Source organism: Equus przewalskii, chromosome 26 (assembly GCF_037783145.1).
Source record: "Equus przewalskii isolate Varuska chromosome 26, EquPr2, whole genome shotgun sequence".
In the NCBI taxonomy this organism is placed as follows: Eukaryota; Metazoa; Chordata; class Mammalia; order Perissodactyla; family Equidae; genus Equus; species Equus przewalskii.
In genome coordinates this window covers 30982626-31008795 of record NC_091856.1, presented here as the reverse complement: position 1 = coordinate 31008795, position 26170 = coordinate 30982626, and the positions used below count along the sequence as shown (strand labels likewise).

General features: G+C 57.5%; 3 protein-coding genes across 9 annotated transcripts in view; 2 read left to right on the top strand and 1 right to left on the bottom strand.

Annotated features, from left to right (window-relative positions):
• SH2D3C (SH2 domain containing 3C) overlaps window positions 1-7979 on the top strand; it is a 29536-nt gene extending 21557 nt beyond the window's left edge. For all 4 annotated transcript variants that reach the window (XM_008511409.2, XM_070596545.1, XM_070596547.1 and 1 more), the window contains 7 exons: window positions 714-838; window positions 2360-2895; window positions 3826-3941; window positions 4506-4677; window positions 5472-5583; window positions 5977-6183; window positions 7394-7979. In XM_008511409.2, coding sequence (XP_008509631.2) covers window positions 714-838; window positions 2360-2895; window positions 3826-3941; window positions 4506-4677; window positions 5472-5583; window positions 5977-6183; window positions 7394-7569 — 1444 coding nt within the window. In that variant the 3' untranslated portion in view covers window positions 7570-7979. The remainder of the gene's footprint in view (window positions 1-713; window positions 839-2359; window positions 2896-3825; window positions 3942-4505; window positions 4678-5471; window positions 5584-5976; window positions 6184-7393) is intronic.
• Window positions 7980-9311: 1332 nt separating this feature from the next.
• On the top strand, window positions 9312-13564 carry TOR2A (torsin family 2 member A). 2 transcript variants are annotated; one of them, XM_070596603.1, is made up of 5 exons: window positions 9312-9687; window positions 10515-10780; window positions 11536-11711; window positions 12373-12500; window positions 12780-13564. In XM_070596603.1, the coding sequence occupies exons 1-5, from the start codon at window positions 9537-9539 to the stop codon at window positions 13022-13024; spliced, it is 966 nt and encodes a 321-aa protein (XP_070452704.1). In that variant the 5' UTR covers window positions 9312-9536; the 3' UTR covers window positions 13025-13564. The 2 variants fall into 2 exon arrangements, with proteins under 2 accessions (XP_070452704.1, XP_070452705.1); XM_070596604.1 differs by lacking the exon at window positions 12373-12500 and having other exon boundaries at window positions 9349-9687; window positions 12780-13562.
• On the bottom strand, window positions 13496-26157 carry TTC16 (tetratricopeptide repeat domain 16). Of its 3 annotated transcripts, none has more exons than XM_070596595.1 (14): window positions 26017-26152; window positions 24908-25080; window positions 24486-24576; window positions 24171-24314; window positions 23279-23379; window positions 23050-23179; window positions 20789-21003; window positions 19950-20194; window positions 19442-19583; window positions 18074-18239; window positions 17391-17533; window positions 17054-17231; window positions 15426-15513; window positions 13496-14375 (listed from the first exon to the last, which is right to left on the bottom strand). In XM_070596595.1, the coding sequence occupies exons 2-14, from the start codon at window positions 24940-24942 to the stop codon at window positions 13693-13695; spliced, it is 2361 nt and encodes a 786-aa protein (XP_070452696.1). In that variant the 5' UTR covers window positions 24943-25080; window positions 26017-26152; the 3' UTR covers window positions 13496-13692. The 3 variants fall into 3 exon arrangements, with proteins under 3 accessions (XP_070452696.1, XP_008509647.2, XP_008509653.2); XM_008511425.2 differs by having other exon boundaries at window positions 25840-26143; XM_008511431.2 differs by lacking the exon at window positions 24908-25080 and having other exon boundaries at window positions 26017-26157.
• Window positions 26158-26170: the final 13 nt, after the last annotated feature.

Here is a 26170-nt window from a genome sequence, read left to right as displayed (position 1 = left end):
CTGAAGCCCTGCTGTGCATGCGGCCCTGCACTGGGTGCTCTCTGCGCCCAGTCTCCTTGACTCACGTCCCCTGGGAGGCGGCTCTTGTCCAGACCTGCTTTAGAGATGCCGAAACAGGCTTAGAGAGAGGAATGCACTTGCTAGAGAGTGCTTTGACTCTCTGCCCCAGGTCCGTGACTCCAAAGTCTGTGCCCCTAACTCCTGTGGCCTTCCTGGCCTTTTGCAGAGACCCGCTGTCCAACACCACCAGCACCTGGATAGGTCCCATCTCCCTGGGCCTGGGCTGGGTGCTGTCAGCCAAGAAATTGCTGGTTGGGTACCCGGCAGGCAGCCGCCACTTAGCCTGTGGTTTGGAACCAGTGACTGTCATGGTGCCAGGCTGCACAGACCATGTGTGTCCAAGGCATCTTGATCATAGTGTGGGAGTCAGTGGATAGGCCTGGCTCCCTCAGGCTCCCCGGCACTTTCTGCTAGCCCCTCTCCCCCGACAGTTCTCCAAGTTGGGGACGAGGTTCCCAGGGAAGAGAGCAGTTGTGCAGGTTGTGGATTGCACAAGCCTTTCTCCTCTGGGCTTCGGTTTTTGTACCCATCAGTTGGAAGGTTGGGCTCAATAATCTCTGGCAGATCTACAATGGAGGCAGAGGCGGGGGTCCTGAGGCTGGCTGAGGACCTGACCTCTGAGCTCTCTGCTCATGAAGGTGTCTGCTCCACAGCGCATCGCTGCCCCATCCCCGGGAGTCCATCCGCAACTGCGCCCTCAGCATGGACCAGATCCCAGACCTGCACTCGCCAATGTCCCCCATCTCCGAGAGCCCCAGCTCCCCTGCCTACAGTACTGGTATGACCAGCAGAGGGGGCAGGTGGGGGGATGTGGTGGGGGTGACCTTGCGTGTACATGTACATGTCCGCCATGTGTCTTTGATGACTTCTGTTACAGTGTGATTAAGTGTGTTTCTACCTCTTTTCTGAGAGCAATGCCCGATAAGAATTTATGCTAAAAACCTGCTGGTAGAACTATGGATATTGACAACCAAAACACGGCTTGTTCACGCAACAACGATTTATTGAGTCCCTATTGGCTATCAGGCACTGTGCATGATGTGGTTTCCAGTGCATTCTCCAGAATGCAGTGAAGTCTGCGGGAGGCTCCCCAGTTACTGAACCTGGGCTCCCGTGCTGTGAAGTGCGCTCACGCAGCAACCTCGGCCCCATGCACGTGGCAGGTGCTCTGCCGGGCCCTGCCCTGGCTTGGGACTTACCGCCTCCCTCACCCCAAATGGTAGGCTCGAACCAGGCTAGTCACACTGTGCTTTTTGCTTTTTTTTTTCCTTTTAAATAGACTGTGTTTTTTTAGAGCAGTTCTAAGTTCACAGAAAAATTGTGCAGAGTGCTATGCTTCTTTTAAATACAAGGAAAATTTCTGTTGTAGAAACATGCCACCAGTTCATTTCTGGAAGGAAAAAAAAAGAATGTTTTCGACAGGCCATATTGTGTACTGTCCATGTGACAGGCAGACTGTGCAGACAGAGGGGCCGCCCAGAGGAACCTTTGCCATGTCGTTGTCCATATGAGTTGTCACAAATTCTTCCCTAAACACAGGCTCACCAACTTGTCATAACTACAAACTTGCCTTCAAAGCAACACTCAAGTGTAAAAATTAAAATTCCGTGCCACGGATTATTTGCTGGACAATTTCCAAGCAATGTGGCATAGTAAAGTACCCAGGCTTGAGGACTTAACACGTGGTTTTAAGTCCCAGCTCTACCACTTGCTGGCTGGGGGATCTCAGGCAGGTCACTTCACCTCCCTGAGCCTTGGTTTTCTCATCTGTAGGATGAGGATCATAAAAGTACTTACATCACGGGATGTGGAGAGGGTTGAATGGACTCGTTGTGCAAAGAAGGATCTCGCAGCTGTAAAAGCTCAATAAACATCATTCTAATTTTGGATGATGGTTTTACCGTTGTTGACCAGCATATCTGCAGCACGTCGCCAGCTCCTGGCTCACGTGTCTCCATAAATCATTCTTCCTAACTCATTGAGAAACAATTCCACACAATGAACTCCAGCCAGGGCTCAGCTTCTGTGAATGGCAGAAAGCTCCTCCAAGTAGTTGGGTGGTAGCCCAAGGCCGCAGCAGCCTTAGGCTAGGAGCATGCAAACGCCTGGGGTCCAGGGGAGTCCAGAGTATTGCTGAAGGCTGGTCAGTTTGTCAGAGTCTGCGTGGCCTGGCCTGGGTGTGGGAGGTGGGGACATCACCCCCGTAGGGTGGATGGAGCCTGTCCTTTGGGAAGGGGGTGGGGAACCTCACTGGGTGGGGAGCCATGGTAACTCGTCCTCTCCCTTTATCTCCCTGCAGTGACCCGTGTCCACGCCGCCCCTGCAGCCCCCTCGGCCACAGCGCTGCCTGCCTCCCCTGTCACCCGCCGCTCTAGTGAACCCCAGCTGTGTCCCGGAAGTGCCCCAAAGCCCCCTGGGGAGTCGGACAAGGGCTCTTACTCCAGCCCCTCCCACACCCTCTGCAAGGCCTCCCCATCACCATCACTCAGCAGCTACAGTGACCCGGACTCTGGCCACTACTGCCAGCTCCAGCCTCCCATCCGTGGCAGCCGCGAATGGGCAGCGGCTGAGGCCTCCAGCCGGCAGGCCAGGAGCTATGAGGAGAAGCTAAAGGAACTTTCAGAAAACGGGGCCCCCGAGGGGGACTGGGGCAGGGCCTTCACAGTTCCCATCATGGAAGCCACCTCTTCCTTCAACCCGGCCACCTTCCAGTCACTCCTGATCCCCAAGGATAACCGGCCCCTGGAGGTGGGCCTCCTGCGCAAGGTGAAGGAGCTGCTGGCAGAGGTGGACGCCCGGACGCTGGCCCGACACGTCACCAAGGTTGACTGCCTGGTAGGTGCTAGGTGTGCACTGGGGCATGGGCAGCACCTCTGTCCTCTGTCCTTGGACAGGAGTCAGGGTGGGGAGGAGTTGGCCCCTAAATTCCCCAAGTATAGCGAGTGGACCTGGACTCTGGCGTCACAGCTGTCCTTCACTTGCTATGTGACTCTGGGCTGATCACTTTACCTCTCGGGGCCTCCATTTTCTCCTTTTAAAAAAGCAAAATACAAGGGATTCTTGTGTCCTCCAGAGGTCAGTTTGGCACTGGAACTGAACAGTCCTGGAACCTGGTGGTGTCCGGCTCCCTGGGGCACTTTTTGAGCCTGGTCAGTCAGCCGTGCTGGTCCTGGGATTAGAGGAGACCCGACTCCCCGCCCCCACGCCCCCAAGTGGACAAAAGGAGCAACATCATTACCTAGGCCCATAAGTTGTCAATGCCTGGGCCTTTGCTTTGAATGAATCTTGACCGTCTATGGACCCCCGCTCTCTGGGCACCTCAGCTTTTCCCTCTGAAGTTTGAGGGGTACACTGATTGCTTGGTCGCACTGGTCACCGAGCTCGGGAAGCAAGTAAAGAGACAAGGCAGAGGTGTTGCTCTGAGAAGAATACTGGGCGTGAAGGGAGCAGCCCTGGGTTCCAGGCCCAGTGTGTGACCTTGGACAAGCTCTTTGCCTCCCTGGGCGTCAGGTTTGCCTTCTGGAATAAGGGTCCCCGGGGCACCTCTGGCACATGTTAGATACCCCTGGGCATTTTTCCGTTCATTCCTCATTTCACAGATGGGGAAAAGGTGGCTCATTTACTCCATGTCAGGGTTAGAAGTAGAGCTGGAATTCAAACCCAGCGTCCCAGCCGGGCTGCCCTCCTAGATACAGCTCTCTGACTCCCAGATGGCTGGGGCCAGCCGTGACAGGAAATTAATCAGCCCTCTGGGCGTCCTTGCAGGTTGCTAGGATACTGGGCGTTACCAAGGAGATGCAGACCCTAATGGGAGTCCGCTGGGGCATGGAGCTGCTAACCCTCCCCCATGGCCGACAGCTACGACTAGACCTGCTGGAAAGGTAAGACAGACTCCCGCGCACGGGGACTCGCGGGGACCCCCCTAGGCTACTTCGCGCCTTTTGCTGTGGTCGGCTGGCCAATCACGGTCTCTCAGCCCAGCTCCCAGGGGTTCTGGCCACGCCCCCTATCCCACTGACCAATCACAACTTCTCGACGTCCAGCCCCAGGTAATCCTGGTTTCCCAAAGACTTGAGTCCTTCATCTCCGGACTTTTTGCATCCTCTTGACCAATCACAGTCCATGAGCCTTGGCCCCGCGCATCAGCACTGGCTTCTCTTCTTTCTTAAAACAGCTCTGTGCGATAAATTCCGCTGATCCATCGCAAGCCCTTCATCCGGGCGCTCAGGGGGCCCTGGCCCCGCCCCTGATTTATACTGACCAATCAGAAGCCATAGCCTTGCTTGCCCTCACTCTGGCCGCACCCCCTACTCTCATTGACTCTTTACAACCTCACACTTTTGGCTCTGCCCACCGCCCCTCCGTGCCCAACCGCAAGCAGTGGCACGGCCCCTCCCCCAATCCGGGGTCCTTGGCCCCGCCCTCTGACCTGGCCGCTCCGACAGGTTCCACACCATGTCCATCATGCTGGCCGTGGACATCCTGGGTTGCACCGGGTCCGCTGAGGAGCGGGCAGCGCTTCTGCACAAGACCATCCAGCTGGCGGCCGAGCTTCGGGGGACCATGGGCAACATGTTCAGCTTCGCTGCAGTCATGGGCGCCCTGGATATGGCCCAGGTACTGAGGGGCCCCCTGGAGCCCCCTGGCTCCAGACGGAGGAGCCCTGGGAGGTGTTCCTTTGGGATGGCTGTGTACTGAATCAGGAAGAACTTTGTGACTTTCTCGACAGCGTTGGTGAAACAGTTTCTCTAAGAGCTGACCTGCTCCTAGACCAAATCTTTCCCCTTCTCTGGGCCTCAGTTTCCCCACTTGTAAAATGAATGAGGAGCATTATGTGAGTTTAAAGAATAAATATAGAATGGCTATCGTTTAGCGAGCACTTACTATATGCTAGGAGCTACATTAGGTTACTTGCCAAGCACTGAGTCCTCAAAATAAACCCATGAGCTAAGTGCCTTTATTGTCCCCATTTTCCTTGTGGAGAAACTGAAGCGGAGCAGTACTTGTCTAAGGTCACACAGTCAGAGGCTGAAAAGGTTGGGATTCGAACCAGGTCTGTCTAATTTCAGAGCCCAAACCTCACCCACGCGACACTTCCTCTCCTGTGCCTAGTCACTGGTAACCACAGGGTCCCAGAGGCAGTGGTTCAACTCCCAGCTCTGCCGTTTAGTTTTGGAATGACCTTGGGCAAGTCCTTCCCTTCTCTGAGCCTCAGTCCCCTCATCTGTAAAGTGGGTTGTTGTGAGAGCTTCGTGGGAGACGTGTGACAAGCTGTCAGCATGGTCCCTGTTACATGAATGGTGACCATAATAATAATAATTATCCCATGTCCGGGTGTCCACTCAGCAGGGTGGGCTGTGGCCCCTGCAAGCCTCTTCCCTGGCTGGTCACTCACAGTCTGGTCTCCCTAGATTGCCCGGCTGGAGCAGACCTGGATGACCCTGCGGCAGCGACACACAGAGGGTGCCATCCTCTACGAGAAGAAGCTTAAGCCGTTTCTCAAGAGCCTCAACGAGGGCAAAGGTACCTTCCCCACCTTGCTGTGTGAGCTTGGACAGGTTCCAGCCCTGTCTGGGCCAGCAAAGACTCTCCCAGGGTGGACGATAATGAGAGTTTGACTAAGTTCTGTACAAGCTATTCTCCTTGTGCTCGCTTTCTTCCCGGGGCAACGGTGAAAGCCACATCCGGGTCCAGGCTCGGCCCCCAGGCCTGGGCAAGGCTGCAGTGGGTTCAGCAGCGGCAGTGGGTTCAGCTGGAGGCATCCAAAAGGAAGGGTCTGTGTCAGGAGTCAGGAGCCCTGGGGGTTCTCTCGGGACCTCAGGCCAGCCCCTTGCCCTCCTGCACCTCAGTTTCTGGGACCACAGTGGAAGGTGGGGCCCTGCGGTCTCTAAGCCCCCGTTGTTTCCCACCCTGCAGAAGGCCCACCGCTGAGCAACACCACCTTTCCCCACGTGCTGCCGCTCATCACGCTGCTAGAGTGTGACTCGGCCCCGGCCGAGGGCCCCGAGCCCTGGGGCAGCACGGAGCACGGTGTGGAGGTGGTGCTGGCCCACCTGGAGGCTGCCCGCACCGTGGCACACCACGGAGGCCTGTACCACACCAACGCTGAGGTCAAGCTGCAGGGTGAGTCCCGGGTCACTTCTGCGGGGAGATGGTCATTGGTCCTGCCGGCCTGGGCCTCCCTCCACCTTCCTGTCCATTCACGTTTCTCCATCCCTCTTTCCTGCCCCATCCCCCCGGCTTCTTCGTCTCATCCCTTTTCTTCCTCACTCATCAGTTCAACAAGGCTTTGTGAGTGGCAGTGCCAGGTGGAGGTGGGGGTCCCGGAGATGGTTCAAACAGCACCAAAGTGGAGTAGCAGAGCTTCTCTGAATCTCAGTTTTCTCACCTGTGAAGTTGGCGTCCTAACAGGCCCACTTTATAAGATTGTTTGCAAAGTGCTCAGCCTGGAGCCCCGGGGCTGAGACAGACCTGCCCTGCCTTCAGGGAGAAAAGTGGAACTCCCTCTCAGGAAAGGAGCAGAGAGAAAGTGGCTTCAGGCAATCCATCTTTTTAATTTATTTATTTTTATTTTTCTTGAGGAAGATTAGCCCTGAGCTAACTGCTGCCAATCCTCCTCTTTTGCTGAGGAAGACTGGGCCTGAGCTAACATCCGTGCCCATTGTCCTCTACTTTATATGTGGGACGCCTACCACAGCACGGCCTGCCAAGTGGTGCCATGTCCACACCCGGGATCCAAACTGGCGAACCCCAGGCCTCTGAATTGGCACATTTGCACTTAACTGCTGCACCCAGGGGCCGGCCCCCAGACAATCCATCTTTTACTGCCTCAGGCATTATTTAAGCCATAAAAGTTCACTGTAGACAAATTGGAAATTACAGCTGAGCAAAAACAAGATAAAAAAAAAATCACCGACGATTACTCAGAAGTAAATGCCGTCAGCATGCTGGTGTATGTCTTTCTTGCTTTTTTCTTTTTCAGAAAGAACAAAAATTTTTTTTTTTACATTTACCTACAAAATGTATATACGTTTCTTAGGAAAGATTTTGGAACTTACAGAAAAATACAAAAAAGAAAAGAAAAATCACCCAAGAGTCCTCCCCAAATTAACATTAATATTTTATCTTCTGGTTTTAAAAGTATATGTTGCAAATAGTAGGACAAACACGAGGTGCTAAACTGCATGGTCATCAACAAAGCTTGTTGGAGGCCTGGCGGAGCTGGGGGGAGGTCCCCCCAGGAGGGAGGCCCTGAGGGGTGGTGGCTTCAGGCGGGAGCCCTGGCCTTCCCAGCTGGACAGTGGTCCCCTGACGCCTGCGCCCCGCCCTGCAGGGTTCCAGGCCCGGCCAGAGCTCCTGGAGGTGTTCAGCACTGAGTTCCAGATGCGCCTCCTCTGGGGCAGCCAGGGCGCCTGCAACAGCCAGGCCCGGCGCTACGAGAAGTTCGACAAGATCCTCACTGCCCTGTCCCACCAACTGGAGCCTGCTGTCCGCTCCAGCGAGCTGTGACCCCATGGACCCTTCCCCTCCGCAGCTGCGGGCAGCAACGGGGACAGAGGGGCACAACCTTTCCCCAGAGCACCCCAGGGACACTGTGATCAGCCCAAGAATGTTCTGGGTTCCGCTCCAGGATCTCCCTTGCACCAGGGTCCGGCTCTGGCTCTGGGCTCCACAACCCCCCAGCTCCTCTTCAGGAAGAACCGGAACCTGTCCCTCCCTCCGGCTTCTGCTTCCCCGCTTCCTGCTGAGATGCCCTGTGTTGGAGCCACGAGCGGCTCCTCACGCCTCCTCACTCTTCTCCAGGCGTCTGCCCCCATCGCCACCGAGGCCTCCATCTGGCTGTAAATACGTGTCTGTGCTGTAAATAGATGTACAGAAACCATGTTCTTTCTTTCATATAATAAACTTTTATGACTCTTTCTTTGTCTCTCAGGGGGCCCTGGGGTGGAAGGAAGCATCTTTTCTCAGGTGAAGGGTGGAAAATTCATTCAACAAATACTCATTTAGCACCCAGGACCTTCCAGATTGTATCTTCTAGCCGGGAGCCAGTTACAGCTAGAACTGAAACCCAGTTCCTGTGCTGCAGGAGCTCAGATCCCAGGCGGGAGATGAACAGCCAGTTCCAATGCGGCGGGGGGCAGGGGGGGATACTGAGCCTCGCCTGCTCCTACCCGCCTCCCTGCCTCAGGAAGCCACCGAAAAGCTCCCCACAAACGCACAGCCAAGGGTCCCAGATGTTTGGGGTGGAAGGGCTTTTCGAAATCTAGGATTCCAACTGCCCTCTGGCAAACTGAGAAACCGGAGGACGAAGGCAGGCTCTGTGGGTCAAAGCAGCAGAATGAGGAGGGCTGGGACCTGGGTGTCCTGACCCGGAGATCTTTCCTTTTCTATCCTCAATAGTGGGAACTACTCATTTCTTTTCAGGCTTTGAGACGTGGCCCCAGAAGCCTTCGTGCGTGTGTGTGTGTGTGTCTGTGTGTGCGTGCGTGTCTGTGTGTGTGTGTGTGCACATGGTGAGCGGGGCAGGGAACCTTTGAGGAGGGCCGTGAAGGCAGTAGTCTTGATTGGGTGAAGGAGGTGGGCAATGTGGATCACTAGGATTCCAGGCCTGGCTGGAGGCCTGGGGAGCCTGTTCGCTGAATTTGAAATGTCTGGGGTCCTTCGCAATCTGAATCCTTTGACCAAGAGAGGCTGGATAACATCGTGCATTAGATCTTTGGCAGCAACCAGACCTGGGTTCAGTTCCTTTGTTTACCAGCTGTGTGGCCTTGGATAAGAGGCTTAACCTCTTGGGTGCCAATTTCCTCCTTAAGAAAATGGGGACAATAACAGAATCCATCCCTTAGGACTGATGTTAAAGAACTTAGCGCATAGTAGCTGCTAGGCAAGGGACCACCATGTTTCATACATAACGGACTGTCAAGGATCATTTATTGATTACTTCCTGAGCCACAACACTTTTATGTGCCTGTACCGCGTTGAAATATCACCATTTCTCTGTATGACAGGTACTGTTATTATAAGATCTATGAGGCATCTAACACTAATGGCACACAGTACGTGCTCACCAAAAGCTATTAGTGAGTGCTCTTTTATCATATAAAGGAAAAAAGAGCATGCAAAAGGCGCTTTGCAAGGTGTAAGTTGCCGCACAAGTTTTGGCTACATTTGCTAAGTCACCCTTTGTGCTCATAATCCTTTATTCATTATTCTTTCGGGGTTACTGTGATGGTCCCCTAGTTACCGTGGCCATGGAAACGCGGCCCGCCGTCCTGGATTGGAAGGTTCGCAGGCTCCCCCTGGAGGCCACTTTCGGTCCTACTGCGGGACGACGGGGCGGGCCTCTGAGAGCGGCGAGAGGGAAGCCGGGAGTTGTAGGCCACGGGCGGAGGCTGCTGCGGGGCCATGCACGCCGGGAGTTGTAGTTCTCGGGAGAGGCGGTTGGCGGCCCTGGACCGAGCTCGGGCCTGAGGCGGATGGCGGCTGTGACGCGCGGCTGCCGGTCCTGGGGCTCGCTCCTCGGGCTGCTCGCGCTGGTCTCGGCCGCGGCGGCCGCCTGGGACCTGACTTCGCTGCACTGCAGCTTCGGCACCTTCTGCGAATGTGACTTCCGGCCCGACTTCCAGGGTGAGGAGCCGGGTGCGGAGGGGCGGCGGACGGGGAAGCCCTCGGACTCCCGGCTTGCGCCGGGGCCGGACCTGGAGGATGGCACCGAGGGGCGGGACCCCCAGACTTCCAGACGGCCAGAGCTGGAGTGGGCGCGGCGTTGAAGGACCCTGAGAGCCGGGGGCACGGGACGTGGGGCGAGGGTTCGGGGTCCAGTCAGAGCCCTGCCAGGATGGAGAGAGCCTTGGAGAGCGGGGCTTTGCGGGGGGTTAGGCCTCCACCGCGGACTGGCCGGCAGGGGAGAAGCCTGCCTTGGGGGTGGGCAGGGGTCTAGGGCAGACCCTGTTGACAGCTCGCATCCTCTCGGGGCTGAGCGCAATCTAGAGGGCCGTCCGGTGGGGGCGCTGCCGAGCTGAGTCAGGCCAGAGTTACAGCTAGAACTGAAACCCAGTTCCTGTGCTGCAGGAGCTCAGATCCCAGGCGGGAGATGAACAGCCAGTTCCAATGCGGCGGGGGGCAGGGGGGGATACTGAGCCTCGCCTGCTCCTACCCACCTCCTTGCCTCAGGAAGCCACCGAAAAGCTCCCCACAAACGCACAGCCAAGGGTCCCAGATGTTTGGGGTGGAAGGGCTTTTTTTTGGGGGGCTGGCTTCTGCTGCCAGAGACCACAAGGGCCCCACTCCCTTTCCACGGACAGCTTGTACAGACGTCCCGGAGCCCAGGGATGCCTAGACCAGGTTCCAGATGTGACTTCCCCCTTGAACCTCTTCCATGGCGGGGGCGGGGCGGGGGGGGGGGCGCGACGGAGGGGGCGGGGTCAGCTCTGACACTGTCCTTGTGGCCCTAGGTCTGGAGTGTGACCTGGCCCAGCACCTGGCTGGCCAGCACTTGGCCAGGGCACTGGTGGTGAAGGCGCTGAAGGCCTTCGTGCAGGACCCAGCTCCCACCAAGCCGCTGGTCCTCTCCCTGCATGGCTGGACCGGCACTGGCAAGTCCTACATCAGCTCCCTGCTGGCGCACTACCTCTTCCGGGATGGCCTCCGCAGCCCCCATGTGCACCACTTTTCCCCGGTCATCCACTTCCCGCACCCCAGCCAGATGGAGCGCTACAAGGTAGGCTAGTTGAGTGCTGGACCACTGTTCGCCTGCACTGTGGGGTGCCAGACCCTAGGGCGTGAGTCCTGAGCCAGAGAAGGGGAGTCACTTGCTCCAGCCCACACAGCCACTTGGAGCCTCAGCCCTCAGGACCCATGCAGATCAGAGCTTGGGGTGGTGCCATTCTACCTGGCAGGGAGTTCTCGCTTTAGTTCCTAGGGGGCAGTAAGGGTACCTACCTGCCAGGGTTGTGTGAGGGACATGGGATTATGTAATTGCAGGTATTATTTATTGAGCACCTACTTCTGCCAGATAGTCTGCATTATCTTCTCTCTGTGAAGCACGTGGCCCCAGTCTGAGGCTCAGAGTAAGCACTCAGTGAATATTAGCTCTTACTGCTATTGTTATTGTTGTTGATTGCTAGGGACTTTCCGGGCTGATCTGGTTCAGCTGTCAACACTATTTGGAAGGCTCAGGGAGCAGGAAGGAGCCGTCGCCTTTTAGAGAAGGCAGTAGGTGTCAGGGAAGAAGCCCTGAACAGGCAGGTGCAAGGCCTGGGTTTGAGTCCCTGTTCTCCTGCTGACTTGCTGTGTGAACCTGGACAAGTCGCTGCCCCTCCCAGGGCCACCGTGTCACCATCAGTCCCATTAAGGGATTGGTGCTCTTTGGGACACCACCTCTCCCGGGGAAGGGGATGCGTTCTTGCCTTGGGAAGAAGTCTGGGGCTGAGGGAGTATCTCCAGGCCCCTCGAACTCCTGCCTCTCCCCTACAGAAGGATCTTAAGAGCTGGGTCCAGGGAAACCTCACCACCTGCGGCCGCTCCCTCTTCCTCTTCGATGAGATGGACAAGCTGACCCCAGGCCTGATGGAGGTCCTGCGACCTTTCCTGGGCTCCTCCTGGGTTGTATACGGGACCAACTATCGCAAAGCCATCTTCATCTTCATCAGGTGGGGCCCGGCTCAGCAGCGGGCATAGTGTGGGAACACTTGTCAGAGGTCCCCACTGTCCAGTCTCGGCCTGGGGTGTGTTCCCCCAGGCCCAGGCGGGCTTTCCGAAAGCCCCTGACACTCTCTCTGGAGTCATTCAAGGTGGTTGACTTCCCTTTGACGTTCTCAAAGCCCATTCTGGGCTCAGTCGTTTTGTTCCTCACCATTTCTTTGTGGAAGCCCTGCTGGGTCAAGAGTTTTCCGTCTGTTGTGGCCAGGAGGACACAGGCCTGGGAAAAATAGAACTAGAGTTCTAGTCCCAGCTTTAAGAATCCTAGCTGTGTTTCCTCAGGTAAATCACTGCACCTCTCTGAGCTCCCCTTTCCTCTTCTGAACAGCAGGGCCAACACTAATGCCCACTCTCCTCCTAGAGACTGGGTGAGGGAAAGTGAGTTAACGGACCCCAAAGTGTTTTGTAAACTATAAAGTGCATGGCATGTAGAGGTGAATTTCCAGGGCTCATGGCTGTGGATGCAAGCTCCACAGAGGGGACGTGGTTCCTGTGGAGTGTTCTCAGTGTGTTTGGCTCCTGATGGCACTGAGCTGGGCTGGCACGTGGCGAGTGAGGGCCAAATCCTGCCCCCACCATCTGAGTCTCGGCCCACGTCCTGCATGGTTTTAGCAACACCGGTGGCGAGCAGATTAACCAGGTGGCACTGGAAGCATGGCGCAGCCACCGGGACCGCGAGGAGATCCGCCTGCAGGAGCTGGAGCCAGTCATCTCCCGGGCTGTGCTGGACAACCCACACCGTAAGTTCGGCTGGGTGGCTCAGCAGGCCGGATCCAGTGGGCCAGGCTCTCTGGGGAGGGCCGGCTTCTCCCAGGGTCTGATGCTCTGCCCACTGAACCTGCACCTGCCAGGCCAGGCTTTGGCGCTCCTGGCTGTCACACAACCTCCCTGAGCCCAACACCCAGAAGGTGGCTGAAAGGATTAAGACCAGCACCACACCTGCACTGCCCTTTGGGGGCGGGGGGCCCTGCTCATCCCAGTGAAGCCCTGACTCCTTTCCCCATCGCCCCTTCCTGCAGATGGCTTCTGGCGCTCGGGCATCATGGAAGAGCATCTCCTGGATGCCCTGGTGCCCTTCCTGCCACTCCAGCGGCACCACGTGCGGCACTGCGTGCTCAACGAGCTGGCCCAGCTGGGCCTGGAGCCCAGGGATGAGGTCGTCCAGGCTGTGCTGGATAGCACCACCTTCTTCCCTGAGGACGAGCAGCTCTTTTCCTCCAATGGCTGCAAGACTGTGGCTTCCCGAATCCCCTTCTTCCTCTGACTCTCCAGGTGGCGTCCTTGCCCTCCTCTACCTGGCCAGGCTGTTCAGGAAAGCCCTGGGTTTCTGCCAGGGAGACCCTGTCCTGAGCCTCCTGGAGAGTGGGCCCCGTAACGCAGAGTGAAGAGGAAGAGGGCTGCTGGCTAGCCCTTGGGACAGAGGGCCAGGCCGGCCCTGCCTCTGAACTGGCCTGAGGGCATCTTGGCCTTTGCTTCCTTCCCCGGGGAAACCACTGGTCACCCCAGAACCTCACTGAGCCTTGATCTTGCCCTCCAGCCTGAGCCTTCTTCAAATGTGAATTGTAACTCAGGGACTGGGGCTCGTGGCTGCTCCCTCCCTCCTCGGTCTGTTACCCGTGACCCCTTGCTCTGGCACCATACCCCAGCCCTCCCTCCCACACCTTATGTCCCAGCATCGTAAAGCCAGGCTGAGGCTTCTCAGTCTCCATGAACAGAGGGACTCTGTCATGTGGGCTTCGTTTTTAAAGTTTTTAATTTTGTAAAAGAAGAAGACAAATACAATAAACTTAGCCATGGGACCAGAGGAATGCTGGCTGCAGTTTCTAATTGCTCCTGAAGGAAGCAGCTTCGCTGAGTGCCAGTGTGTGAGGGTGGAATCTCTCCCATCCCCAGCAGGCAGGGAGGGGCCTCAGTGGCCCTTCGGAGAGCAGCCTACCTGCCGGGACAGGGGTCTTGGCCCGGGCCCTGGACAGCCTGGATTTTGCTGAGACTCGGGCTCAGTCCCGAGGTGACCTGGGACTTGCTGGGCCTCTGGCACTGGCCCTGGGCAGCCTCCATTTTGCTGGGCCTCCGGCTCTGGCCCTGCGTGGCCTCCGTCTTGCTGGGCCTCCTGCTCTGGCCCTGCGTGGCCTCCATCTTGCTGGGTCTCCGGCTCTGGCTCTGACTGGCCTCCGTCTTGCTGGGCCTCCGGCTCTGGCCCTGCGCGGCCTCCGTCTTGCTGGGCCTCCGGCTCTGGCCCTGCGAGGCCTCCGTCTTGCTGGGCCTCCGGCTCTGGCCCTGCGAGGCCTCCGTCTTGCTGGGCCTCCGGCCCCGGTGCTGAGAGGCCTCTGTCTTGCTGGGCCTCCAGCTCTGGCTCTGATTGGCCTCCGTCTTGCTGGGCCTCCAGCTCTGGCTCTGATTGGCCTCCGTCTTGCTGGGCCTCCGGCTCTGACCCTGAGCAGTCTTGTTTTTTCTGGGGCTGCGGTTCAGGCTTAGATCTCCGCAGTTGTTCTCCAAGTCTGAGGATTGAGTCTTAAGCACCGAGGAGTCAGAGAATGTCACAGTAGTGGCCGAGGTGCTCCTGTATTCCTGGCAGATAGTAGAGGTCTCTGTCTCTGAGATGGACGGGGTCCTGACTAGGAAGGGTGTGCCAAGAGCACCTGTCAGGCCACCTTCCCCAGACTGCTCCAAGGAAAAGAGGCTTCTAGCCCTCACCCTTGCCTAGATCCCAGAGGCCTTGCATGGCCACGGGGAAGGCCGGCCAGATCAAGCCAGCCCAGGCCTCCTCAGCACCTGAGCCTTGCAGGTGGACCAGGGCTAGAAGATAAGGGGAGATACCGAGGGGCCCCGCCGCCCAGCCCTGGCCTCCACTCTGCTGGCTGCCCCCGCCCTCTGCATTCCAGCCACAGCCAACAGCCTGCAGGGCTCCAGGCCCCTGCCTGCAGCAGTCCCCTGCTCCACCCCTCCCACACTTGGCTAACCCAACTCTTCCTTCAGGTCCTGAAAGCCCTCCTGAGCCCCCATCGGGGCTAAATGCCCCCACAGCCCTGGACTCCCCTCCACTGTGTGTCTACACTATCCTGGGTATCTGTTTACCTGTGGGCCTTCATCCCTTCAGGACCAAGAGCTCCCCGGGGCAAGGACTGGGCCGTTCATGCCTTGGCCAGCATTTGGCACAGGCCCAGCCCTGGCCACTCGATGCATTTGTTGAGTTGCACTGAGTGGAGGAAGGGGCTGGCCACTGTTGTGTTCATCCCTACCCTGGACTGCTCACAGCTGCCCTTGGGACTCTGTTCCGGGCATTTCTGGGTGTTTCACCCTGGTGCCTGGCAGAATTGAGGGTAAAAGCCCCTTGAACATGCACAGGGTTTGTGGCTTCTTTCAGGGGAGGCTAATGGGGCAGAGAGAAAAGAGACGGGCCTGAGAGGGGAATGAGGGTGGAGCAGCAGCAGCTGTGAAGTGCTTCAGAGGAAGAGCTGGCACCCCAGGCTCTGTGCTGGGCAGCCCCTCACCGAGGGTTCCCTACACCCCCTACAAAGTGGGCATTGTTACTCCCACTGCAGAGCCACACATCTAGAAGCAGCAGGGCCCAAGTCTGCACCCAGGCCAGGGAGTTTCTGCCCCTGACCTGTGCCTGCTCCGCTGCCTTGGCTCACTCAGGCCCGGCAGGAGCACAGGGGACTTACAGCCCAAGATGGAGCCCGGCGACGTCTGGTCGAGGCAGCTGTTGGACAGGGACCTTACCCTGCTGGGGGCGGGCTCTGGCTTCTCCTCCTAGGGCAGGAGACAGGCTGGGCAGTCACAGGCTGCAAGAGGCCCCAGGCCAGTGGCCACAGCTCTGGAAGGCCAGCAGTTTGGAGCTCCTCAAGGGTCCTAGGCTGGGGCTGGTTGGGGACATGGAGAGGCTAAGACTGGACAGGAAGGGGACAGGCACAGCACTGTGAGGAAGGGACCCACAAGACGCTGTGTGGGTCTCAGAGCCCCAGCTGCAAAAAGCAAGTTAGTTCAAGTGTGGGACAGGCTTCTGGAAAGTGCTGTACCCTGGGGAATGGCTAGTGAGAAACTGAGGAGCTTCTCCCTGCTTCACTTGCCTTATCCCATTTCAGCCTCAACACACATCTGGGAGGGAATTACTGCTATTAACCATTTCATGGACCAGGAGACCCAGGCTCCCGGCACCTAAGCAGCCTGCTCAGGGCACTCAGCTAAGGAGAGAAGCGGGGCTTAACTCCTGGTCTGCGGGACTCCACAGCCAGGCTCCCGGCTGCTGGTCTGCTCCGGCCACTCATACCTGCAGGCAGTGGGGTTCACGCCTGCGGGCAGTGTGGAAGCAAGGGGGTATGTGCAGAGCTGCAGGGTGCTAAGCTAATGCACAGGTGCTGGCTCAACATCTCCCTGAGGGCGGGAGCCCACGAGGACCTCATGGGGCTGACGTTTCACACAGACTGGAGTTTTGTATTTCTGGATCTGGCGTGAGCTAGGAAAATGTAGAGCTCGTGTTTTCCATTTAGGGCAAGGGGGATGTTGGTGCTCCGTGTACTTCAGCTGTGCAAAGTTCCTCTGGACACAACTTTGCCTGTGTCCAGCGACAGTAGAGTGGATAAGTAAATGGTGGGATATCCCCGGATGGAATCTCCACAGCAGTAAGAACGAGCTGTGGAGATTGTTCAACTTGGACACATCCCACAAATGTCACGCTAACTAATGGAGCTGGAGACAAGAGGGCGCACCGTACTTGTCCATGAATGTGACAAGCAGGCGCACTCATCTACGGGGTCAGGAATCAGGACAACCTCGTGGCGTGCGCTGGGCTGAGGGAGGGGCCTAGAAGCGGGCATGAAGGGCCTTCTGGGCAGGTGGGCCTGAGTTCTTTCTCGATCTGGGTAACGGTGTCACGGGTGGATTCAGCTTGTGAAATGTTATCCAACAGTTCACTTATGATTTGTGTACTTACTGTATTCAGGTTGCATTCAATAAGAAGTTTTTAGAAATGAACTTAAGAGCAAAATTTAACAAAATTCTGGCTTGAGTGGCCAGTGCACACAGCAGAATGTGTGAAAGCAAGCGTGGGAAGGCCTCTCTCTGTGAGGGGCCCACATCCTCATGCGCCCTCCCTCAGGGGCACCCCTCACTAATACCACCCCCATCTCAGAGCAAGAGGTCCCCACTTGTCCCCCAGCTGAGCAGGGCCAGAGCCAGACCTGGAAGCCAGCCTCTAGCCAGGCTGCATCCCTCAGCCCTGGCTCGCTCGGGTGCACTCCAGCCTGGACCTCAAGGGCCCTGGGCCCCAGGTCCCAGGGTGCGGCTCACTCACCTTTTCTTCCTCCTCCTTGGGGACGCTGACCTCTTCCTCCGAGTGTTCTAGCTCTGCCCACACGACGTGGGGAGTGGCCTCCAGCTCTTTGGGGGTCTTAGACAAAGGCTGTTGCAGCTTCCATGAGAGCTGCAGGACCCGGGCCTTCTGGCGCTCCAGTTCCCGCTCCCTGAGCTGCCTGCCAAGCCGCGGCCCCAGAGCGCCAGGTAAGTCTACCTGACTCACCCCAGCATCCCCGGGGACTGGACAGTGGCCTAAGGCAGCAGCTGGCGCCAGAGGAGCCTTGAGCCCGGCCATTCCCCACTCTGGGCCTGCAGCTCCCGCTCAAGAAGCTTACCCCATGATGCGCTGAGGGATGCTGGTCCCTGGGCTGCTCAGAATCACCCGGTCCAGCTGCAACCTGGCCAGGTGGGCCATCTGGCTGCAAAGCACCTCCTCCACTGACATGCCCGGGAAGAGGTTGGTTACCAGTGGGAGCAGCTGCCAGGAAAGGGGGCGACCAGAGCCAGGTGTGAGCCAGGGCAGGGGGCAGATGGCATGTGCTGCCCTGCCCTCGTAGAGTCCCTTCTCAGGGCTGAACAGGGAAGGCTTTACAGATTGTTTCTAAAAGGCCAGGCCATTTTTGCCCCCAAACTATCAGGAGACCAGGAGAAAGTAAGTATTTGGAGAAGGAACACTGGTGGGGGTCTACCGTGGGTTCTAGAGCCAGCCAGATGAGGGTCTGACCTCTAAGATGTGTGACCTGGGGCAAGGGAACTGACTTCTCTGAGCCTTACCCTCTTCATCTGTAAATTGAGGGTGATAATAATGTTAATAGTCTCGCAGGGGTGCTGAAGAGAGTTAAATAGAGGGATGCAAGCGGAAGTGGCTAGAACAGTACGTGACACGTCGTAAGTGTTCCCACACGGGCAGATCTTATTGCCCTTAGGGAACCAGATTTCTTTTAGGGCCAGGGAGGATCTTTAGGTGGCCAGAGGTATTGACTCTGGAGCCCACCCTCCTGGCCCAGCAGGAACCCACCTTCGGTTGCTTGGGGTTGAGGATGAGGACAGTGGCAACATCCTGGCGGGCCCCAAAAATGTTCTGCAGGAGTTGCCGGCTCCTGGCGCGATGCAGGTAATACTGGGCCCTCTTGGGGTTGTGCTGGATGGCCATTGAGAAGTGGTTCTCTGCCTTATGGAACTGCCTGCAGGACACAGCAGGCCTGCTATGAGCTGGGCACCCTGCGGGGAAATGACAGCTTCGGGCCCCAGTGGGGAGTTTCGGGAAAACCAGACTGGTCTCTGCTCACCCCCCACAAGCCCCTCTGTTCTCTTTCTACCAGCTACACTCTTGATGGACCCAACACCTAAATCCTAGTGTAAAACCCCAACATAAATGAATGTTTTTCTGATCTTGGAGTAGGAAGGGCCTTTCTGAGGATGTCACAAACCCAACAGCTAAAAATGAAAAATTGACTTTGACTATGATTAAATCCTACGTTATTGACTAGTAAAAACACCACAAAGGAAATCAATAAATAGGGACAATATATTTTGCCACATTAGGCAGATGATAAGCTAACTTTCCCAGCCTACAAAGAACTGATCACCAAAAAAAAAAAAAATCTGAATTAGCAATTTCATACAAAATGGGCAAAAGATTTGGGCAGGCCATAACGACCAATAAACACACAAAAGCCGCTGGACCAACAAGATGACTTCCAGCAATCTACCTACAGCATTACTAGTATAAGTGCCCAAAGGCATATGTCCTGGGTGCTCATCCAGCATTCTTTATAATAAAAATGGAAAAGAGCCCAAATATGCATCAGCAAAGGATTGTCTAAAGAAATTCACTGTGGTACCTCCACAGAATGGAACACTATGCAGACAATGAAAGAGAATGAGGTAGTCCTGTACGCAATGCCACGGGAAATAAAAAACGAGTCAAAACACAGTTCAGCACAACCTCACTTTTGTAAAATGATAATAATTGTGAATATAAGCATAGAGGACAGTCTGGAGGAATCTTTACCAAACTTATGTGGGGCGGAAGGAGGCGCTGGAAGGCAAATATTAGAAGGCACTTCCATGTTCTGACTTACATATTACTGAACACTTAAATTTTTTATAAAAAGCTCAATTACCATAATATTCAGAAAAAAAAAGGATGTTTAGCGAAGACTAGGAGACATAACTAGGAGAGCAAAGGCATCTTGACCGGTGGATCCCAGAAGGTGGCTTCAGGCCAGGCCAGAGCCCTCCGCATCCCCGCCCAGAGCCCCCGCCGGCCCCGCCCACGGAACCGCCCACAGCCCCACCGGCCCCGCCCACAAACCGCGCCGGCCCCGCCCCGCCCACGACCCTGCCCATAGACCCCCTCCGGCCCCGCCCACGGCCGGCGCACCTGCTCCTCTGCTCGCAGAAGCCCATCTTCTCCTGCAGCAGGCCCATGCGCAGGTTGGCGCCCTCATCCTGCGGGCTCAGCGCCAGCGCCTGCTGGTAGTCCGCCTCAGCAAAGGACAGGTTGCCCAGCTGGAAGAAGCAATCTGGGGCCCGGGGACCCGGGGCGGGGGCTGAGTGGGCCCCCAACCCCAGTGCCCAGGAGCCCCAGCCCAGCCTGCTCCGGCCCCAGGGGGCGGGGCCTGAAACTGGAGGCTGGTAACTCCCGGGGCGGTCGCGGGCGGCTGCAGAGGTTTTCCGTGCCTCGGGGTACCTTTTCCCAGCTGCCTGATTCTGAGCATTTTGAAGAGACTGTAGCCAGTTTGTCTAAGGCAATATTTCCCCGGGACACTGGGACTCTTAACTGTTTCCTCTTTGCCTCCTGCCTCCCTCCCTCCCTCCCTCAGGGGCCTCAAGCGCCCAGCCCAGGCCTTAGAGAGGCGAGGGCTGGCCCGCCCGGCCGCCCCGCTCACCGCCGCGGTTGATGTAGAGGCCCTTCTCCCGCTGCTCGTCCTTGAGGGCCTTGTTGAGCAGCAGCACGCCCTCCTGGTAGGCGCCGTGCATGTAGCAGTGCACGGCGAAGTCGTTGTAGGCCAGCAGCAGCTGGCGCTGCGCCTGCTGCACCAAGTTCTCCTGGCACTTCGTCAGCATGTCCAGCGCCTTCAGGAAGTCCTCCACCGCCCCATCAAACTCCCGGAGCCGGCGGTACAAGGTCCCTCTGTGGGACAGGGACATGAATGCCAAAGCACCCTACTGACTGGGAGTGAGGCAAGCAGCTGCCGGCTCTGGGCCTCCTGACCCGTGGAGGTGGGTGGGGGGCTCCCACCTCGTGCACTAGGTTTGGCCTGTGGGGATGGTCCTGGATTCCTACTCAGATAACCTGCTAGATCCCTGGTAATTTTCTCAAAAATAGCTTCCCTCTTTCTTTATGGGAGCCAGGTGTATGACAGCTTCTATGCTAAAGGACAGCGGTTTCACCCCCCACTGTTTGTATAAGAAAACTGAGGCTCAAGGAAGTTAAATGGCCCCGTGTGAGTCTTTTTAGGGGGCCAGAATCAAACCCAAGCCTTGTCCACTGAGCTGGGCTGACCTTCCCAGTGTGAACTGCTCAGCAGGCCTGAGGGTCCAGGATTCCCAGGTTAACTGAGGCTGCTGCCTGCCCCTCCACCAGGGGCAGTAGCAGAGACCAGCTCCCATGATGCCTTGACGCCAATGGGGAATAGGGAAAGAGTATCAGAGGCTAGATGGGGAAACTGAGGCTCTCTTGAGACCACACAGCAGGAGCCAAGACCGGCACCTCTTCACCCAGTACCGGAAGAGGAAGAAGCTGGGGTCCAGAGGGTTGTTCTCAATGGCACAGTTGATGTGTTTCAGCGAATTCTGCAGCTTGCCCTGCACAGCTAGGATGCCGGCATCTTGACGTGCCTTCTGGGCCTGGTCCACCATCATCTTGAGCAGCACCTTGGCCTGTGGGTGCTTGGGATCCAGTAGCAAGGCTCTGTGCAGGTCTCGATAGCAGAGGTTGGGCTGCAGGAGGCCGAGGGTGGCATCAGGGATGTAGGCCAAGCTGAGCCCCGCCCTGTCCAGTGGGGGGAGGCAGAACTGCAGGCCTGTAGGGGCCTTTCTCTGGGCAGGCCAGCATCATGCCACCCATCCTCAGTGCCCCTGCATCGCTGTTCCACTTTTTCTGCTTCTTGAAGGAGGCAAGAAGCATTGTGGAAAATCCGATCCCAGGCCCTATCTGTGCTGGCTTCTTTCCCGATGTGACCTCAGGTGAGCCAGGTCAGCCCTGGTGGTTTCTGCCGTAGAATGGGGTTACAGATGCCACCTCCTTGGAGGACTTCTGCGAGGCTCAGTCGAGGTGGGGGGAGGGTGTGGCCCCCTCATCACGACTGTCAAGTCCTCCCTATTCTTCCCTGCACACCCTCCCCCACTCCCTTGACCTTTAAGCCTCAGACAACTCTGACCAAGAACAGATTCAGGCCTGGGCATGAACAGAAAACATCCCCAGGCAAATACCTTCCACTGGGTGAGCAGGTCTGTCAGTCAACCAACAAACAGTTTTAGCAAGCACCCCATGTTCTGTAGGGTAATTGGTTGGACGACGAGTGGGGCAAACGGTGTGGACACCAGGCGTGAGTGGAGGTCGGCGGGGGAAGACTGCGGAGGCTAGCGGCAGGGTTCTGGGGCCGGGGGACTGGGGTTCATGGCAGCAGCACCACTGAGAACTGCCTCTGGGACCTTGGGTAAGTCACCCAGGCCCTCTGGACCTGTTTCATCATCTGTGAAAAGAGGACAATGGATTCTGTCTGCCTCAAAAGGTTACTGCAAGCCTTAGAGAGAAACATGAGTAAAGTGCTGAGAACGTGCCTATGTGTCACAGAGGCTGGGGTGGCGGCAGCAGCTAAAATCCGGACAGTCAACAATTCTCGATAATTACTAGTCTCCTACCTGTGCAGGGGACTCTCCCACTGACTCACGCGTGGGCACAGAGGCCCAGCCCCCAGCAGAGCGAGGCTCACGTTTCCAACCCCCCCAGGATGCCTGCCTGGTGAGCTGAGTGCACCCCGCCCAGCCCCACCCAACCGCTCCTCCCTGTCATGAGTCTCCCAGCTCCCTGGCACCCACGTGGCCAGGCGGATTACCGGGCATTGTTCTGGATCGCTCCCTTTTCCTCACACCCGCCCCCAGTCAGTCTTCTGCCCTGCCTTCCAAAGGACTGTGGAACTGCCTGCTCCTGACTACCCTCACAGCCGACCTCCCCGTACCCACTCCTTGCACGCTGGATGGCACCCCGCCTCCTCCCCAGGCTCCCGCCCTCCAGACTTGCCCCTCCCACACTCCCCCTGGCCGCTGGAAGGATCTTTGTGAAGGCCGCTGCCTCTCAAAGGGGAACCCCTTTGGGGGCTCCCGCTGCCCCCAGGAAGAAGAGTCCTCCTGGTTTGCAAGACCCTGCCCAACACCTTCACATACCTGCAGTCCCCTCCTCCCTGCCCAGCACTCCCCGCCTCCTCCCTGTGACCCCAAGTCTCCCCGCCCCTGTACTGTCATCCCATGCCGAGCCCAGGGGTTGCGCCAGCTGGGGATGCTTAGTAAATGCTCACTGAGGCAAATAAGGAAAGAAAGGTGGCAGGAGGAAGAGGAGGAGGAGGAGGAGGAGGAGGAGGGGGAGGGGGAGGCGGCGGAAGGGCTGCCTTTTCTAAGGGGTCCTGGCTGCCCGAGGATGCTGCACACACTCATTCTGTGTGTAGTTATGCTTAGTGACGTCTGCCCTGGGCTGGGTGTTCCGTGAGGGCAGGTACAGCATAGGTCTGTCACCTTGTGGGTTCTGGGGGCTGGAGCAGGCCTGGCACAGAGCCAGGGCTGAGTGACAATGGAACAAATACCAGACTGGGTACCTGAGTGGTCAGCGCGAGTCGAGGTCTCTACCCAGAGAGGACAGGGCCCCCCTGGCACTGTGGGGACGCAGCTCTGGGCTCATGGACAGCCTAGCCGCCTGCTGTAACCTTGGGCGTGCTGGGGGCAACCAGGCCGGGGGGAAGGCCACACCCTGCCCTGCCCTCCCTGCTTTACCTTCTCAAAGAAATTGTAGAGCCTGGCCCGGAGGATGTAGATATCGGGATTGGTCGTGCCATTCTTCACTTCCTTGGTGACGAGTGAGAGGCAGTCAGCATGCCGTTTGAGGGCCAGGAGACAGGCCATGCTGAGGGCGGAGGGCAGAGGTGCTCTGTCCGCTGGGTGAGAGGGATGGGAAGGGGCTGCGGGAGGACGAGGGCCCACAATGACGTGCCGGGCCGCTCACCATCGGTAACGGAAGCAGGGCTTCTCTGGCTGGAGCTCAGAGGCTTGCGAGAAGACGTTCAGGGCATCCCGGAAGGAGCACTGCTCAAACAGGCACTGGCCCTGGGGACACAGCGGGCAGTCACTTCTGCTTGTGACCCTGGCCCAGCAGCACCCACCAGGCAGCGTGGGCAACATTGGGGCAGAAGGGGAGAGAGACAAGAGAAAGGGACAGGGCCCTTTAGATCTGGGAGACAGAGACACAGAGATGGAGAGAGACACAGAGCTGGGGAAAGACAGCAAGAGACACAGAGAAAGACCGTGACAGAGACGGAGACGCAGGGCTAGAGAGGGACAGCAAGAAACACACAGTTGGCGAGAGACAGACAGCAATGCAGAGACACAGGAACAGAGAGAAACAGATCTGGGGCTTTGTTGGCATTTTATGGCTTAATAGTGTTTTTATTTTGAATTGCAAATGGGGGGCACTGTTAGCTTTTTAGCGCTGGGAACCTCTATGCTCTGGATCTGGGCTGTCCAATGCAACAGCCACCAGCGGCATGTGGCTATACAAATTTAATTAATTACAATTGAAAAATTAGTTCCTCAGTCACACACTTCCATGTGGCTAGTGGCTACCAGACCGACAGTGCAGAGTAGATTACTGTCGCTCCTGCAGAAAGTTCTGTTGGACGAAGCTACCAAACTTCACCCAGCCCTGAGAGTAAACCGACTTGGGAGGTGGGAAAGGCCCTGAGAGTGGCAGCAGGTGGGGACACAGATACAGGGACAAGGCGGTCCCCAGGGAGTCAGAGCCGGTCCCAGGAGCAAGGAAAGCTCCCAGAGCTGGAGGAGAGCCAGCAGGCTGGGTGTGAGGGGTGCCTCGCGTGGTCCTGGGGGGGCAGCCCAGGCACCTGCAGGTAAAGCACAAAGGAGAGGCGCTCCAGGTAGTCGGTGTTTTCCGGCTGGAAGGAGATGGCCCTTCGCAGGTTCTGGATGGCCGAGGAGAAGTCACCGAGTTGGATGTAGGCCTCGGCTCTTAAGGCGTAGAAGTCTACCTGAGGGAGAGGCAACCCAGGCTGCTGTCCCGTCCCCACAGTCTGCCCTGAAGCTTGATGCTCAGTTACTAGCAGGGACTTGGTGGCCCTGAAAGGAGGGGCCCGGTAGGTGCCACAGTGAGGGGGAGGTGTGTGCCAGCAACTGCCCGTGCCCACCCAGGCCCCCCTTACCAGCCTCGGGTCCAGGTGGAGGGCACGGGAGAAGAACAGCACGGCCATCTCCCAGTCTTCTTGCTCCAAGCACCTCTGGCCACGATAGTAGCTGGGGGGCACAGGGGCACAGGCAGAGGGGCTGGCCCTGACTTTGGACCAGCCTCAGGCATATTATATAGCAGGGGCTGCAGGGGTGGGTTGGGAAGAGGCGGACTTGGGTGGGGAGACAGGAGGGGTAGACAGAGACCCAGGGAGAGGAGGTTGACATTCTTGGAACTCATCAGGCCAGCAGCCTTGTATCCTCTGACGTAGAAGAGCTCTATTAGACAGTTGAGTTCACTAAAGCCCAGAGAGGGAGAGTAACTGGCCCAAGGCTGTACAGCATGTTAATGGCTGTGCAGGGTAGGAAACTGAGATCCCAGGGCAAGGTAGTTACTCACTGTTCCCTGACTTTGAGGGGCACTGTTAACCCCATGACCTTTGGTTTTATACGTTCAAAGTTCTGGAACACCTGGCTGGTCCCAAAGATGCGCTGTGCGGTCCCCTTTGGGACTGGAAACACCCATGGCTTTGGGATGCATTGTGAGGGAGCCTGGTCAAGCTCCAGGGCATCCTAGAACCAAGGGACAACAAGCTGGAGCAGGCCCCGAGACAACCCCGACTCCACTGACATGCTCCTCAGGTATTTCACAGGATGGAGGAGGGGTGGAAATGAGGCCTGGTAGGAGGCACCATCTGGGGTGGGTGGCACTCCCAGCCCTGTAGCCCTTAGTGATGTTCCAACCTCCCTCTCTCCAGTCCTTCCTCTCTCCCTCTCCTATCTATGGTCAAGGTCAGGGGTCAGGGTTCTCATGCTCACACTGCCCTCTGCTCTCCTCCTGGTCCCCCTCAGCTCCCACCTCCAGCTAGTGACACCCAAAACTCTAATGTCCCCAGCTCAGGCCCAGCCCCAAGCTGCAGGCCCCAGGGATCCTCTGGGACCCTCACGCCCAGCAGGCCAACCTGAGCACCTGACTTCTGCCCCCGGTTTTCCCACCTCCATGAGTCCAGCTTCTCTGCCACCTAAGCCAGAGACCTATGTCCCATCAGTCCTCAAATCCTGACTGTCCCCCTTCCTAAAGAGCTCTTAGAGCCCTCCTCTTCTCACACCCCCTCGTCTGGGCCAGTGCCATCTCTACCTGGACGCCAGCTCCAGCCACCCCTCCGACCTCCCCACCGGCCACACATCCCAAGCCCTCTGTTCTCTGCACAGCGGCCTGGGACTTTCCTGAACTGTGCCACTGATCCTGCCTCTACCGTACTTGAAACCTTTCCTGGGAACCCAGCCTTGGTCTCTTTCCCCCGACCCTCTGCCTTTAGCTTTTCCCCGCACCTCTTCGGAGTCTGTCATGAGGCCCCTTCCAGGAGGACCACCGGGCTTGAGCCGGCTCCCTCGCGGGCCTCACCCTTAACGTTGCTAGGCACCATCTCCAGGACGCCCAGAGGCTCCGCCCCTCTGGCCACGCCCCCGGAATCCAAGGGTTGTTTGAGCCGAAAAAGGTTAGCAAACCTTTATTAGCTGGGGAGGCTGAGGCTACAGCGGGGAGAGGACTTGCTGGCTTTCCGCACCGAGGGGGAGGCCATAGCAGGGACCAGAGCACGGCTCCCTCCTCCCAATCGGGAGGTCAAGCGAGGGCTCCGCGAGGCGCACAACAAACCCCACA

Bases quoted from the DNA above. Each gene is read 5' to 3' on its own strand.
- TOR2A (XM_070596603.1), top strand. From the start codon at position 9,537: ATGGCGGCTGTGACGCGCGGCTGCCGGTCCTGGGGCTCGCTCCTCGGG. The intron at 10,781-11,535 runs GTAGGCTAGTTG...TCTCCCCTACAG, and splicing joins GCCAGATGGAGCGCTACAAG to AAGGATCTTAAGAGCTGGGT. The intron at 12,501-12,779 runs GTAAGTTCGGCT...CCCTTCCTGCAG, and splicing joins TGTGCTGGACAACCCACACC to ATGGCTTCTGGCGCTCGGGC.
- TTC16 (XM_008511425.2), bottom strand. The intron at 20,195-20,788 runs GTACTGGGTGAA...CCTGTCCCACAG, and splicing joins CCCAGCTTCTTCCTCTTCCG to AGGGACCTTGTACCGCCGGC. The intron at 17,232-17,390 runs GTAAGCTTCTTG...GCGGCTTGGCAG, and splicing joins ATCCCTCAGCGCATCATGGG to GCAGCTCAGGGAGCGGGAAC.